The sequence below is a fragment of the Scyliorhinus torazame genome, chromosome 15 (genome assembly GCF_047496885.1).
Source record: "Scyliorhinus torazame isolate Kashiwa2021f chromosome 15, sScyTor2.1, whole genome shotgun sequence".
NCBI lineage: Eukaryota > Metazoa > Chordata > Chondrichthyes > Carcharhiniformes > Scyliorhinidae > Scyliorhinus > Scyliorhinus torazame.
In genome coordinates this window covers 99,204,081-99,221,021 of record NC_092721.1, presented here as the reverse complement: position 1 = coordinate 99,221,021, position 16,941 = coordinate 99,204,081, and the positions used below count along the sequence as shown (strand labels likewise).

At 46.6% G+C, this 16,941-nt stretch overlaps 1 protein-coding gene across 3 annotated transcripts in view; it reads right to left on the bottom strand.

The window, feature by feature from the left end:
• Positions 1 to 16,941, bottom strand: part of grm5b (glutamate receptor, metabotropic 5b) — a 966,940-nt gene that overhangs the window by 188,614 nt on the left and 761,385 nt on the right. For all 3 annotated transcript variants that reach the window (XM_072476472.1, XM_072476471.1, XM_072476473.1), the window contains exons 5-6: positions 5,204 to 5,450; positions 2,123 to 2,291 (exon numbers count right to left, since the gene is read on the bottom strand). In XM_072476472.1, the coding sequence (XP_072332573.1) occupies positions 2,123 to 2,291; positions 5,204 to 5,450 (416 nt within the window). The remainder of the gene's footprint in view (positions 1 to 2,122; positions 2,292 to 5,203; positions 5,451 to 16,941) is intronic.

Genomic DNA, 16,941 nt, shown 5'->3' with positions numbered 1-16,941 from the left:
CATAATGTGCTGCTAGCGGGCTAAAGAAGCTCACAGGGATTCCTGCCCCTCAGCGGACAGGAAGTACCATCCTCGAGAGCTGCTGGCCAATCTTATTGGCTGGCAACTCTAGCAGTCCCAACAGTGCCAGAGCTCAGTAGTGGGCATTGTCGGGACTGCAAGGAAGAGCAAGAAGAATGATGGCTCCAGGAGATTGGTATGTCCTGTGTTTTTAGGGTGGGGAGGAATCTGTGGGCACAAGGAGGTGGCAAGGAGGGGGGAGTGGGTGGGGAGGGAGTGTTTGAGCTAGATTCAGAGGCGGGCAGCAAGGAACAAAGTGGGGGAGGGGTAATATTAAAGGGAGGGTGTTTGTGGGCCTCTGATGCGCACAAGGCACCCCCAACTGATGTGCCCCTTTCTCCCCACCTTTTTCAAACTGTCCTCAAAAAACAGACTGCCCACCCCTGCCTGCCTGCCCTCACAACCGTGTCATGGCCTGGGCAGTGCAATATCCTGGTCAATTGGCTTGTAACAATCTCAAGTGGTCTTTTATCATTCATTTGAATATGGCGGGTGGGCTGCTGATTTCAGTACCTACCCACCTACCATATTATGGGTGACAGCTCATTTGGGTGGGACGGCCATTGTATTTTACATATGCCCTGCAACTCCCCCCACCCCCAACGGAAAAATAAGCCCAGAGTGGGGAGGTGACATAACAACCAGGGTGCAGGCTTTAAGCCTGTACCAAATGCTGCTTTTCTACACGGTTAGTTGCAGAATATTGAAATCTGAGCTGGTTGTATAATTAAAATAACTGATTTTGAGCTCACTCTTTCTGCCATCTATTCAAAGTATGAAGTTCTGAACAAAAAAAGTCCCTGCTTCCTAAGAAAGCAGATGTGACTAACCAAATTAGATCTTTGGAACTTATGGCTGAAATGTTGGTTCTGTATTATCAGTAATAATAAGATGTCCTGATTGTGGTAATACCAGGTATTGCGGTACCAGAGAGAGGAATGACCATTGGCTAGACCGCGGGGTCTACCATTGGGCAATGTACATAGCCCCGCCCTGAGAGGCGGGGTATAAGAACCAATGCCGTCCCAGCAGCCTTCACTTCTGTAACTTCGCTGCTGGGTACAGTTCTATCTGATTAAAGCTGAATCGATATGACTCCACGTGGAATCAAGAGTATTGATTGTGTATCACTGATTTAACCACCTTGACTTATAACATGGGAGAACAATTAAGGGTTTCCTGCCTGTAATTGTTCAGTATACTCTCATATTTGTGACTTCCTTACTTCCTGCACTTGCCATTGTTTTCAAATTTAAACAGTAAAGTCCAAATGGCAGCCACAGCATTGAAGCAAGTCATGATATGGTCTGCATTGCCGTGTTCCTGATAATTCGCTCACAAATTGGGTGGAAAACCTGTCCCAGACCCAACTGACAACTCACCTCCACCAAAATACCACCAAGCTCCTGCTTCCTGTCAGTGCCCAGAAGCCAATCTGCCTCCCAATCTCTGCCTCCACCACAAAATCCGAGCCCACAGAGTCCAAACCAGGAAGTATAAAGAAGAAAATGTAAATGAGCTTTCATGGTGAAGAGAAAGTGAAATAAAGATTGGGGGGGGGGGTACATATGGAAATAAGGGAGAGAGATTAAAAAGACAGACAGGAAAATTAAAAAATATATATTTTTCAATTTCTAACACTAATTTTCTTCTGAGTAAATAAGACTCCACACATATGAAATTATTTTTATCAGGGCCAGAGAGGTAGTTCAGCAGGGATGGTTACTTACCAGACATTAAAAACTCACTTACTCCTGAATGCACCAGCTCAAACCTTGTCAGCCAATTTTTGTGCGGAACTAGTGGTCACTAGCAGGTTCATGCTGTTGCAGTCAATACAATGTCGAGTCTATCAACAAGAACTGAAATAGCACAGCCTGTGGACAAACAGGGTATCCCTGACAGTAACTTCTGGATTTCCACATATAACTGCACCTCAGAAATTGCTTTCCGGCTTAACCATAAAAATGATGAGTGCTGAAAGTCTTGCTAATATTGTTATTACTGCAGAATCAAGACTATTAATTCACATGATATATTTTGGACAAGTTAGTCTACTCACTTTTATTTCCCCTTTTTCACATGGATCACTGCAGACAGACCGGACAACAAGATTTTTACTGGGCCAGATTTTATTATCAGCCATTTTTAGCTCTCCATTGTCCCAGCTTCCAACGTTAACATAATCAAACTGTTCTTTTTCCAGCGTTTTAAAATTCATGATTTCATACCTAAATGCAAGAACAGTTTGTTAAAACAATACACCAGAATCCTGAGTACAACCGTCAGTAAGTTATCAGTTAGCACATGTATAATGAAGAAGTGGCATTGACCAGCAACCCCCACCGCCCCCCTCCCCCGCGTCCCACAATCATTGCCTATGTGCAATTCTTAATATTTTTTCTGACCATTCATAATATCTATAGAACAATTGAGTGACATTGCAAAGGGTAAATAAGGGAATAGCTAATATTTAATGTGGAATTGTTGTTGAAAGTAAGTTCAATAAAAATTTAGTTTGTGTACTGTTAACCAAATATATTAACATCCAATGAATAACATAGATGGACAGAAAATAAACTTTTTTGAATTTAAAGGCAAATAAATCAATATTATCTTGATCAGTCAACTTAATTGCAAAGTATTTTGATTTTTGTTTCTTTGGGTGGAAATTTTCAGCCCCGTTGTGGTGGAGGCAGGTCTGTGAAACGTGGTGAGCCATTCAAAACTTAATTGACTTTGGCAGGACTGGAAAATCCTATCAGCGTGAGGGGCTGTAAAATTCCCCCCTATGTATTTTCACACTTCTACACTAAATGGGCACGTCACAGGGGCGGATTTACAGTGAAACACACTGTGCCGAGGCACAGTGTCCCAAAAGAGGTGAAGCTGCTCTTGCAATCATAGGCTCTTTCCTCCCTGCATTTGCTCAAAGTGGGCTTACCAGGAGCAAATGCAAGGTGAAACCAGACTGCAATTGGATGAGAAGCAAAGGGAGGCAGATTGGGTGAGCACCAGATCAGTGTGGGTAAGGCAGGCAGCAGGAAAGCAAGATCCCGAGGCAAGGGAGAGGCAGCAGCATGCGGTGAGCACCAGGTGCGGATGAGGCAGCAAATGCCAAGGCAGCAGTGGGTGAAGGCCAGGTTAGGCAGCGAATCGCAGTAGAGCTGAGGCAGCAGAGCAGAAGAACGACCTCAGAGGTAAGGCAGCAGACAGAAGGGGTACCCCAGAGGCGAGGCAGAGTACGGGAAGGAGGACCCAAGAGGCCAGGCAGCAGAACAGATGGGGGGACCTCAGAGTTGAGGCAGTGGAGGGGAATGAGGAGGACAGAGACGAGGCAGCCGAGGAGAAGGAGAACCCCAGAGGTGAGTAAGGTGAGAGTGGGAGCATGTGAGGAAGTGGGATACAAATGTGAGGGGATGGGGTATGGGTGTGAGGAAGTGGGGGGAAGAAGGGTGTTCATGTGGGGGTATGGGTGAGAGTGAGGGTTATAGGAAATCCTCGATCCGAATTGTAGCTTCATGCAAGAGGCAAGCTTGGATTTCAGCAAAGCAATTATTCATTCAGGTATGCTTTTAAAAGTGAAGACATAATGATCAATAGGTACATATCATTGTGGCTTTGGTCTTCACATTCCGGGGGGAGGGGGGGTGGGGGGAGGGGTTGGCTGCTGGCGGGGGGCAGAAATGAAGGTGAGCACAGGGTGTCACAAACCGCAAATCCGCTTTTGGTGCTTCAGCCTTTGACTGGACAGTTCGGAAATAATGGCTCACATCTTCCAATCTGGATCATTGAAGATGAGACATATGACTTGAGAACCCTCTGTGTTTGCTCCAAGTGCAGTGTACAGCTAATTGTCTATTCGTTATGCAGTTAGAACCTTCAGGTAGATGAATCTACCTGACCAGACATATGACTTAAGATGCGCATCGGGACCCCGTTGGCATCCTGACACATTTGCCTGCATGAAAATTGTCTGGGAAGTTTCAACTTCCAATGCTCAATTCCCTTGCTCTCAGGGACTCTCCATTATTGTCTCTGACTCTGAGTAGAGCCGGAGACTCTGGTAAGCCTGTGATATTTACCTGGCTAGTCACCCAGCAAATGCTAGACAGATTAAAGCTTGATCTAACAGCTGAGTCACTCAAATTGACCCCCGACCCCTCGATTAACCTCCTGACACCCTGACTAGTCATCCCAAGCACCTTCCAACTCCTTGAGTACCCGCTAACCATTCCCAAGTCCCTGACTACCCACCAACTATCCCCTGACCTGACACAACCTAACCAGCCCTCCCCCTCCCCCAACTAGACCCAACTAGCCCTCACCCACCTGCCACTCTACTCATCCTATCTACTCACCAACCGGCCAGCTAACAAACCTGCAACCTCACCCACCTACCACCTCACCCACCTACCACTTCATCCACCTTGCAACCTACCCACATGCCACCTCACCCACCTTCCATCTAACCTACCTGCCAACCTACCTACCTACCATTCACCCACATGCTAGCTCATCCATCCTACCCACTGACCAATTTATCTCACCCACCTACCTAATGCACCTACCCACCGTGCCACCCTACCAATTCACCAACTTTCACACTGGGCCTTTAAACTTTACATATGGCAGCTAGTGCCATAAAAGTGGGCATAACCTGTCTTCCCTTGGACTTTACTGCGCTGTGACGGAGTTCACCAATGGATGCCGCACTCCTCTAATTTTGGGAAAGCCAGGCTTGGAAGACTCAGCAAGAAACGTGGAGCAGTGTGGAGGCAGACAATCTGATGATGATTATTGCTCCTCAGAACATCTGGGTCAATGTAAATGCATGGTAGAATGGAAGTTGATGACCTTAACACTAATCACGGAAAACCCTAGGGGTTAAAGATAGGGTGAATCTAAAGCAGAGAAGGTGTTAATGTACATCATCACTGGTGTGGATAATTGTCAACATTTTTCCTCAAGTTCTTTAGTTTGTCTAATCTTTCTCTAATCATGCTGAAAAATGACCATGTCAATTCAGTGAGTTTTTTTATAAATCATCAGCCAATAGTTGCGGTCTGATAATCACAGTTGAAATATTTAAATGGTAGACTACAAAAATGCTGATCGATTTTATAGATGGATTATTGGATACCTTCCTGGTGAATCTCCATTCTCGTCAAAAGAGATGATATCTCCAGATACTCCAGTGAAGTTGATTCTCATGAGGAAGTCCAACAGTATTCTCCCATCAATTGGTTTCATGGCTTCACACAGCCCATTAACTCCAGGACATAGGCTTTGTTGCATATTGTGTAAAGCATGAGCCATTGAATAAATAGCATTTATCACAAATCCCATTTTGGTGTCTTGGACATATTGATCCTTTAGTGACTCCGAACCTGTTGTTAACAAGAATGCAGGAAGACTCGTATTACAATTACATGTGTTGTTTAATCATGAAAATATAGGCCACTATTAACCTATTAAATAAAAAACTGAGGGTAAAAGTTAAGCATATTAAATATAGTAGGCTTACAGATAATGTAACTTCGGTACATTATCATATATTAATAATAATCTTTATTAGTGCCACAAGCAGGCTCACATTAACACTGCAATAAAGTTACTGTGAAAATCCCCTAGTTGCCACACTCTGGCAACTTTTCGGGTAAACTGAGGGAAAATTCAGAATGTCCAAATTACCTAACAAGCATAACTTTCGGGACTTGTGGGAGGAAACCGGGGCATCTGGAGGAAACCCATGGAGGCATGGGGAGAATGTGCAGACTCTGCACCGACAGTGACGCAAGCCAGGAATCGAACCCGGGTTCCTGGCATTGTGAAGCAACAGTGCTAACCCCACTGTGCTCCATGCCACCCATACCATGGGGCCTGTTCTGTGCTGTATTTTCTATGTTCTATGTTACTCCTTTTACATAGTCTTATTACTTATTTCACAGACATTTTACTTCATCAACAATGAGTGTTCTTGCTTATGTCCAGCCCGATAGCATCCCCTTCTTAGATCCATCTATTTCATCATCTCTCTCCCAGGTTTCAGAATCCCCTCCAAACACTTTTTTAAAAATGGAATCCCTATAGTGTATAAGGAGGCCATTCAGCCCATTGAGTCAGCACCGACCCTCTGAAAGAGCACTCTACCTAGGCCCACTACCTCGCCCTATTCCCGTAACCCCGCGAATTGATCATGGACAATCCACCTAACCTGCACATCTTTGGACCGTGGGAGAAAACCGGAGCATCCGAAGGAAAGTCCCGCAGACACGGGGAGAACGTGCAAACTCCATATAGACAGTCACCCAAGGCCAGAATCTAACTTGTGTCCCTGGCGCTGTGAGACAGCAGTGCTAAACACTGTGCCACATGCTGCCTCACTTACCTGTCATGCTGTAAAACATCCAAATTCAATATGTTGCTTTGCTGTTCATCTATCGTTTTTTTCCCCACCACTTATGAACTGCTTTGGGGTGCCACTCTGTACACAGAGTACTCTGGAAATGTTCTTTATTTTTATCTGCATTACTGATGCAATAACCTAACAACACACTATTAAATGAAAAAGAGAACATCCAGAAAATGCAGGGTAGGCCAATCAAAATCACGAATAAAAAGTAGTGTTACTGGCATAATAGCATGAACTTTGTTGCTAAAGGTAAGTTTTAAAATATTCCTGCGCAGAATTCTAATTTATTTGATTACAAATGTTGCTGACACATATCTTTTAACCATTAATATCTCTCATCCTGGCTGTTCCCCAGTACAGTCCTCAACTCTACTTCCTTAAGTCCTTATGAATCAAATTTGAACAGATATGGTGGACAACCGATTTCGGCATTCACAACCAGATCTAGCATTATCAGGTCCCGCTCTTGTTTGCCAAAACTGCTCACGATTCGAGGACCACCCGATGCCTTTTCTCTATCACAATCCGTCTTCTTAAACTCCTCTACCGTCGGCATCTCCACGCTCAACTCAAACAGGTGTGAGGACCTCATGCATTTCACTGTTACTAAGACTGAGACCATTTGATCAACTGCATCTGCTGCATCTGCCTTTCCTTAGCCCACTGTGCTCTGACACTCCCCTGTCCTAGCCCCAGACCTGCATCTTTGACTAGCTGCTCTTCCATTTCCCTTCGCACCCTCTCGGAGCTTATCTTATCCATAAGGCTAGCCTCCTGCTCCTTTGCTCCTATTGTCACTACTGACCACTCAACTTCTTTTCCTGGTTCCTGTAACATCCAGCATGGGACCTCCGGGTGGGAATGATTAACTTCCCTGTGATCCACGCGGGGTAAGAGCTCCCTCATTAGGGGTGGGGGAACTCTAATTAACTGTTGTATAAAAGGTCGGCCAGTAAGGCACCGACCAGGAGAAAAATCCAGTAAGGAGCTACTGGGCAGTGTATATACTGTATTGTAAATACATCTAGTTCTTTCCTTTACTCAGTGTGGACTCGCCATGTTTATTGTTCATGGTACTGTCTCCTCAGGCACTGTCTCTTCCTTCTTCAAATCTGTCATTTCACCCCCTTCAAAAAAATACAACCTTGACCCCACCGTCCTTGCCAGCAGATACTTAATTTCCAAACTTGCTTTTCCTCCCAATGTTTGTAAGCATGTCGACCCCTCACCAACATCATCCATAACCAGCATCAGTTCTCACATATACAGTGATGACGCTTGGCTGTACCTCATCTCCACTTCTCTCTTGACCCCTCCACCGTCTCTAAGCTGCCAGACTACATTTGATGAGTAGAAATTCCCCACCAACAAATATCAGGAAGACCGGAGTCACTGTCATTGGCCCCTATCACAAACTCTGTTCCATATCCACCATTCATCTTCGGAACAACTATCTGAGGCTAAACCAGACTATTCACAACCTTCGTTCCATATTTGATTGGTAGGTGATTCTGTAACATTCCCCCTCTAGACTTGATTATTCCAACTCACTCCTGACTGGCCTCTCAAATTATACCTTCCTAAATGACAGGGGCAATACAAATTCTGATATGGCCATTTTAAGTGTGCATTAAAGGATCTTGCAGCTGCAATTAGGGAAGACCAGAGACATATATTTCTCACTTTATATTTGCAGTACCTCATGGATTTTAAGGCTGCAATCAATGCCGTACTTCCTGCGGCTGTAGAAAACATTCTACTACCTTTTTAAAACTGATGCACCCATTCACTCCCAACTTCCACCCTTCAAAATGCTTCTTTCTGCAGGCCCTTCGAAACTAACTGGCGCAGCATGAAATGAAATGAAATGAAATGAAAATCGCTTATTGTCACAAGTAGGCTTCAAATGAAGTTACTGTGAAAAGCCCCAAGTCGCCACATTCCGGCGCCTGTTCGGGGAGGCTGATACGGGAATCGAACCGTGCTGCTGGCCTGCCTTGGTCTGCTTTCAAAGCCAGCAATTTAGCCCTGGGCTAAACAGCCCCAGTCGGGAGCTTGCCAAGATCATCCACCTAGGGTGACCTACCACACCCAGTGTTGCCTGAAATGTTCTCTGTCATGATATGCAAACATGCAGCTAATGAACACATAGAATAGGACACGACCAATGAGCAGTCAGGACACTCAGGGGTGGTATCTCACTATAAAAGGGATGAGGCACTCACACCCCGCCTTTTTCCACAGACCATAATCTACAGAGTGAGTCAGGGTGTATTCTCAGCATCACACCCCAGCACGTGGCTCAGAGCAAGGCTGGTTCAGTTAGACTGAGTTACTACATTTAGATTAGCAGAGAGTCGAACTCATTGAGAACTGTGCTAATAGTTCAAGAAAACACATTGAACTCACTTCAAAGTCTGGAGCATCTTTTACTCAAAACTGCATCAAGTGGCAGCTTGTGTTATTCCAAATTACATAACACAACATGATACCAGGGGTCTGTTCAGTCTAGTTAGTTCAACTCAGCAAGATCCGTGACGACCAGCGAATGTATACTGGCACAATGGAAAAGATTCCAGCTCCTCACCAGCTCAGGATCTCCGGCAATCTCAGTGCCAACTGGCGGCATTCAAGCAGAAATTTCAGCTTTACGTTGAAGCATCAGTCCTCAATGGTGCGTCTGATGCACGGGGGGATAACTCTTCTCCTCACCACAGCGGGTGATCACACCTTGGAAATATTCAACTCCTTTCACTTCGCCGAAGACCAGGACAAGACAAAGTTTCAGACCATCCTGGACAAGTTTGACAGCCACTGTGAGGTGGACATCAACGAAATCTTCGAGCGCTACATATTCAAGCAGCGATTGAAAGTAAAGACGAATCCTTCACCTCATATTTAACTAACCTTAGACTGCTAGCGCAATCCTGCAACTTCGGTGATATCACTGACTCCATGATCAGAGACCAAATCGTTTTTGGAGTTCACTCTGATCCTCTGAGAGAGCAGTTACTGAAGATCAAGCATATGACCCTGCCAGTCGCAATTGAAACATGCACAGTGCATGAGCACGCTAAAAATCGCTATTCCCAGTACAAAACGGCAGGAAATGATAGACTAGCCTCCCACGAGGCGGAGTGTGTGCGGGCCATCTCCCGGACGCAGCGCCTCAACATTGACGAATGCGGCCATTTTGCGCGCTCTTCCTGGGGCCCCGATGCATCTGCGATGCGAACGGGATAATGAAGCGGCCAAAACCTGCACTGCGCAGGTGCAGATGTTTGAGAACCGCACTGCACATGTGCAACGATGCACGGAGCGTCAGGACGCCGACGTTATGACGTGTTCGAACTGTGGCACCGCCCATTAAAGGAAACACTGCCCTGCAAGAGGCAGATGCTGTTTAAACTGCGGGAAGCCAGGCCACTATGCAGCCCTGTGCAGATCTGCACCATCAGTCAGGAGCCAGCGCTCCCAATTCCGACGACGCGCATCCGGAGTGTGCAACAACGCCTATAGGATTCTGATCCCGGCAATGCAATGGATCCAGATGATGAATGCCTGGACAACGCCTACCGTGTGGGCATTATTACAATGTGTGAATATGCCACACCAGACACATCGCAAGTCCAATCCATCCTAGCTGTCGATTTCCAGGACGAATGGCGAGCAGTGATGAAGGTCAACCACTGCCCCATCCAGTTCAGGGCATCCCTGCTAGGTGCGCACGCCTGCAAGCAGCTGAACCTCATTCAAAGGGTTTACACCACAACATCCTCCCATGTGGATCTTCAGGCCGGCATCGACGACATCCTCGCCCAGTATCCAGATGTGTTCAACGGGATGGCCACGCTGCCGTATCGATAGAAGATTCTGCTACGACCTGGTGCCAAGCCAGTGGTCCTCGCACCATGACGAGTCCCTGCTCCACTGAGAGAGCGCCTGAAGGCACAGCTCAAGGATCTTCAGCAAAAGGGCATCATCTCCAAGGTCACCGAACCGAATGACTGGGTCAGCTTGATGGTGTGCGTAAAGAAGCCTTCAGGGGACCTACGCACCTGCATTGATCCCAAGGATCTCAATAAGAATATCATGCAGGAACACTACCCCATCCCGAAGTGGGAGGAACTCACGAGTGAGATGGCACACACGCGCTTCTTCACCAAATTGGATGCATCACAGGGATTTTGGCAAATCCAGCTGGAAGAGTCCAGCAGAAGGTTCTGCACCTTGAACACGCCTTTTGGCAGATACTGCTACAATCGCATGCCATTTGGCATCATCTCGGCATCGGAGATGTTCCATCGCATCATGGAGCAGATAATGGAAGGCATTGAAGGGGTTCGTGTGTACGTGGACAACATCATCACATGGTCCACGACCCCTGAAGACCATGTGTCCCATCTCCAGAAGGTATTCCGCCATGTACATGCTAATGGCCTAAAGTTAAACAGGTCCAAATGTTGTTTTGGTACATCGACGCTCAAGTTCCTAGGCGACCAGATCTCACAGCATGGTATGCGCCCATACACAGACAAAATCAAGGCCATCGAGGCAATGAAGGTCCCTGAGGACAAAAAGGCGGTGCTGCGCTTCTTGGGTATGGTCAATTTTCTGGGCAAGTTCATTCCAAACATGGCCACACACACCACAGCCCTACGCAACCTAGTGCAAAAGTCAACCGCCTTTGAATGGAAGGTGGCACACCAGACAGAGTGGCTGGAGCTGAAAGCCAAGCTCACCACTCCACCAGTCCTGGCATTCTTCGACCCGGCCCGGAGACAAAGATATCCACAGATGCGAGTCAGGATGGCATCGGTGCGGTGTTGCTTCAACGAGATGACACATCACCCTGGGCACCAGTAGCCTACGCATCAAAGGCAATGACGCCCACTGAAACCATATATGCACAGATTGAGAAGGAGTGCTTGGGTCTTCTCACTGGCATCCTCAAATTCCATGATTATGTCTACGGCCTGCCGACATTCACTGTCGAGATGGATCATCGGCCTCTGGTCCACATCATCCAAAAGGACCTGAACGACATGACGCCTCGGTTGCAGAGAATCCTGCTTAAACTTAGGAGGTGTGACTTCAACTTGGTGTACACACCTGGCAAGGAGCTCATCATCGCTGATCATTGTCCTGCTCCGTCACCTCGCCCAGTGAGCCGCTGGAGATCATCCAGCACATCGAATCACAGGTGCAGCTGTGTGCTAGCACTCTCCCGGCGACAGATGAGAAGGTAGTTCTCATCCGTGATGAGACAGCCAAAGACCCCCTCTTGCAGTGCGTCATCCACACCATCACCGATGGCTGGCAGAAAGGGTAGTGCCCACAGTTTTACAATGTGAAGGATGACCTGACGGTGATTGATGGTATCCTCCTCAAGCTGGACAGGATTGTCATTCTGCTCAGTCTCCAGAGCTTGGTGCTCCGCCAAATCCATGAGGGGCACCTGGGCATCGAGAAGTGCAGACGCAGAGCCCGGAAAGCTGTCTACTGGCCCAGCATCAGCCAGGACATCACGAATATGGTCCTGAACTGTCAGCGGTTCCAGTCAGCGCAGAGCAAGGAAACGCTCCAACAGCATGACACAGTGACCACTTCGTGGTCCAAGGTTGGCAGCGACCTCTTTCATGCGAATGGTCGAGACTACACATTGATCATCGACTATTTCTCGAATTACCCTGAGGTGCTGAAGCTCCCGGACCTCACCTCTCGGACCGTCATCAAAGTCTGTAAGGAGACGTTCTCAAGGCATAGCATCCCAGTCACCATCACGAGCGACAATGGCCCGTGCTTTAGCAGTCGAGAATGGTTCACGTTTGCCAGGTCATACAATTTCCAGCATGTCACCTCCAGTCCGCACTATCCGCAGTCCAATGGAAAAGTTGAGAAAGGGGTGCACATTGTGAAAAGCTCATCTGCAAGGCCGCGGATTCTGCTTCTGACATACACCTTGCACTGCTCGCGTACAGGGCGACTCTATTGTCCACTGGCATGTCGCCGGCTCAACTCCTGATGAACAGGGACCTGCGGACGGCGCTTCCAGCCATACACCTGCCCAACCTGGATCACCTCCCGGTGCTGCAGAAGATGCAGCAGCTCAGAGACCGTCAAAAGCAGGGCTATGATGCCCATGCCACCGATCTGGCCGTGCTATCCCCGGCAGACACTGTCAGGATCAAGATACCGGATGGTGGGTGGTCTGCCCCGGCTAGCGTTGTTCGACAGGCCGCGCCCCGCTCTTATGTTGTACGGATGGCTGATGGCTCCATCATGTGACGGAATCAACGGGCACTGCGCAAAGTTGCCTGCCCGCAACCACTTTCTCCTCCATTTCCATATGTTGAATTGCCACCTCCTGATACCTCGCACCACGAAGCCACCAGTCAAGCTTCCATCCCGCCTGTCAAGGAGCCGTCGTCCCCTCCGCCACCTCTCCGGCAGTCGACCAGGATCAGACGCAAGCTCAGAGACTAGACTTTTGAACGTTTGTTTTGTTTGCTCTGTTCTGTTGTCCTCCGTCAGTCACGTTAGACAGACTCATTCACATGTAAATGCATTCACATGCACCAACAAAACATTAAAAAAGGGGAGATGTCATGAGATGCAAACATGCAGCTAATGAACACATAGAATAGGACACGACCAATGAGCAGTCATGACACTCGGGGTGGTATCTCACTATAAAAGGGATGAGGCACTCACACCCCGCCTTTTTCCACAGACCAACATTTACAGAGTGAGACAGGGTGTATCCTCAGCATCACACCCCAGCACGTGGCTTAGAGCAAGGCTGGTTCAGTTAGACTGAGTTACTACATTTAGATTAGCAGAGAGTCGAACTCATTGAGAACTGTGCAAATAGTTCAATAAAACACATTGAACTCACTTCAAAGTCTGGAGCATCTTTTACTCAAAACTGCATCAAGTGGCAGCTTGTGTTATTCCAAATTACATAACACAACATGCTCCAGACCAAAACTAGCTCTACTGTTTTCTTGCTATTCATCGTTTCGGATATTTATAGGTGTAGATTTTGCATATCCATTTCACATTCACCTTGATGACGTCTACACCCTTCACCTTTCAATGTACAAGAAACACACTTCTTCACTTTTCTGTTTTGCTGTCGAAGTGCTTTGAAACAAAATGTATCAATTTGCAAAATAATTTGAATGAAAGAGACTTCAACAAAATAAATTGCTTTGAATGAGTAGTAAGCAAAGTGATTCTATCAGTGGTATCTAACATTAACAAGGGCTCTATTCAAAGCATTTTGAAGTAATCCAGATAATATAGCACATTATCTTCAATGGTAATGAAAGAATAATAACAAGTATGTAAGGTACAAGCAACACAACACAATTATTTGAAGGTTTTCTTTCTACCTGTGTTGTGGTAAGTGCCCTGCAATTTGACACTCCTCCTACATGAACTGTTATGTTTTCCTCAGCTACTTCCACAACTGGCAAAACTTACCCACTGACTCCCAATGTTAAGAATTGTGCATTGGGTGGGATTCTCCGGCCTCCCAGCCATGTGTTTCTCGGTGGCGGGAGGCGGTGTGCATTCGCAGGCGGCGGGATTCTCTGTTCCCGCTGTTATCAATGGGATTTCTCACTGAAGCCACTCCACATCGCCAGGAAACCTGCAGGCGGGGTGCGATCCCGGCGGGACCAGAGAATCCCGCCGTTAGTGAATGGCCAGAGATTAACAGCCAATGCCGAACTGATTGCCTTTGTCTAACTTGAGTTGAGCTCATTGACCGCTGATGGTGAACCGGCACTGCTCAAGAGTCAGGTATTGTTAGGGCAGCACTGTGGAGCAGTGTTTAGCACTGCTGCCTTACGCTGCCAAGGTCCCAGTTGCGATCCAGGTTCTGGGTCACTGTCTGTCTGGAGTTTGCACATTCTCCCCGTGTTTGTGTGGGTTTCGCTCCCACAACCCAAAGATGTGCAAGCTGGGTGGGTTGACCACATTAAATTGCCCCTTAATTGGAAAAACTGAATTGGGTACTCTAAATTTATATAAAAAAAGAGACAGGTATTGTTCACACGTCCTGTTCAGCTCTTTGTATCACAGACATGATGGTGCCACTATGAAAGTGGAGTGCAAGCAACCAAGTTCTTATTGGGCTACCTACGATAACGTTAGTGGGCAGGGCAAGAGAATCATGCAGGGAACTAAACCACCATGTGGTTTCTACTATTTCTGCAATTTTCTGTCAGAAACAATGAGGAACACAGAATATGCTTACTCAAATATTCAAATGATAGGTAGGCTGGAGGAATGCCTCCTGAAGGTGATTGGTGAAGATCAGACACGGTTCGTGAGAGGGAGGCAGCTCTTTTCAAACGTTAGAAGGGTATTGGTCGTGGTTATGACACCGGTAGAAGGAAAATAAACAGAAGTGGTTGTGGCATTGGACACCGAGAAAGCGTTTGACTGGGGCTACTTTATGGCAGTTCTGGAGCAGTTTGGGATTGGATCAAGATTTGTCGACGGGGTAAAGCTACTATATAAGGAGCCAAGGGTGAGTGTCAGCACGAATAACATCAGCTGGTAATACTTTTTTCTCCACCATGGGACTAGGCAGGGATGTTTTTCTCCACCATGGGACTTCACCAGGCAGCAAACCCTGCTGTTTGCACTCACGATTGAGCCATTGGCCATCGCGTTAAGAAGTTCGGGGGTGACTTCCGGTGGTGTTCGCGAGCGGAGCGACCGCGTTCAGGAGAAGCTCCCGCCGGTCCGGGATATCACGGTCTTTTTCGAGTTGGAAACAGGTGCGGAGGCAGATGTTGTAGCCTTTGCTTTGTTGATCGCCCGAAGGCAGATCCTGTTGAAATCGAGAGCAACATCTCCACCCTATGCCTTGACGTGGCGGGGGGACCTGTTGGAATTCTTGACTGTTGAGAACGTTAAGTTTGAACTGAGGGGAAGGATGGAGCGGTTCTACAATTCATGGGCATTATTCATTGTGCACTTTCAAGAACTGGATAACATCGAACATTAGTTGGGGGGGGTTGAGAGGGTTGGGGGGAGGGGGGGGCGGTGTGTGTTAATGGTGACTATGGGTGATTCCTGATTCCCTTTTGTTATTTGTTTATGTTAACATGCAGGCAGTTGTTTGGGGGTTGGTGGGAGGATGGGATTTTTGTTGTTGATATGGGGATTGACATTATATTCGTTACTGCTTATTGTTTCTTGTTGGTGGGTGCAAATTTGGGAGAAAATGTGAAAAAGGAGAATAAAAATATTTTTGTAGAAATATGTGATATGATGTGTATCCTATTATTTGTCGCAGCAATGTTGAGTAGAAGGCCACGCTGGTAAATTCCTGATGTCCTTGGTTGATATGGGTCAGAGGAGGTATTTAAAAGTTAATATCAAAGGGTCACCTGGACTCGAAACATTCACTCTTTTCTCTCCTTACAGATGCTGCCAGACCTGCTGAGATTTTCCAGCATTTTCTCTTTGGATTAAAAAGTTAATTGTTGCTTTAGCTGCTGCAATCGATTGCAAGATTGTATAAAATTGTTGTAGTTGCTTTTTATCTGATTGTTAATGGTGAAGTTGGTGATGAAGCTGGTGACTCTGAAAATAGTTTCCACAATATAAACATTAACAAATTTAATGGAATTATGTTGAAATAATTTGCTTTGATTTGGTTGAAAATAAAAGCTTCAATGGCAGATGAAGAAGATACCTGTTATAGCTAAAAAAAGATGGGAAATCCCTTCAGTTAAGAAACTTTACCCATAAGCCTTCATTGCAAAATTAAAATCATACATTTGCATCTGGGAAGGCTCGAACAAATACTACGCACTCGCATTGTCAACACTTGATCTGACTACTTGTACTTATGACGGAGAAAATTGAAACTTGTTGTGACCATTTTATGAGCATAAAATGAGCAGAATGAATGAACAATTTAGGAAACAAAGCCCAGCAACCCAAGAGAATCTGAGAAATCTCTAGCCTGAAATTGGGCAGGCCATTTACAGGATTCTCTTGCAGCTGCTCAAAATAAGGGTTAGATCTCTTAAAGATGTAAATAAGAGGCTTAAGGCATGTTTTTAGGCTTCCACTACTGGACTTGAATTGCAATGAGGAAGCAGGAGCGAGGCCAGCACCGCTCAGGCACAGCTACTACGGCTTCAGCAGTGGCCGCTGTTAAGGGGCGAGATCTATTGGCCACGTTGTTCCCGAAAAGTGATGCGAGGTGGCCAGTAGATGCTGGGAGATCCCTCTTCCGGGATCTTCCTGGCGTGCCACACCTTGCGAGATGCAATCTCACGAGATGTCAGGAAGTAAATCCCACCTATTTTGGGTGGGATCACTATTTTGCAAATCTGCATATTTGAGTGAAACAGCTAGTCTCACTCTAATATGCTTTCCCATGATTTACACAAGACGCTGGAATCTAAGCCCTTCACCTCGGACCCCTCTGGTGA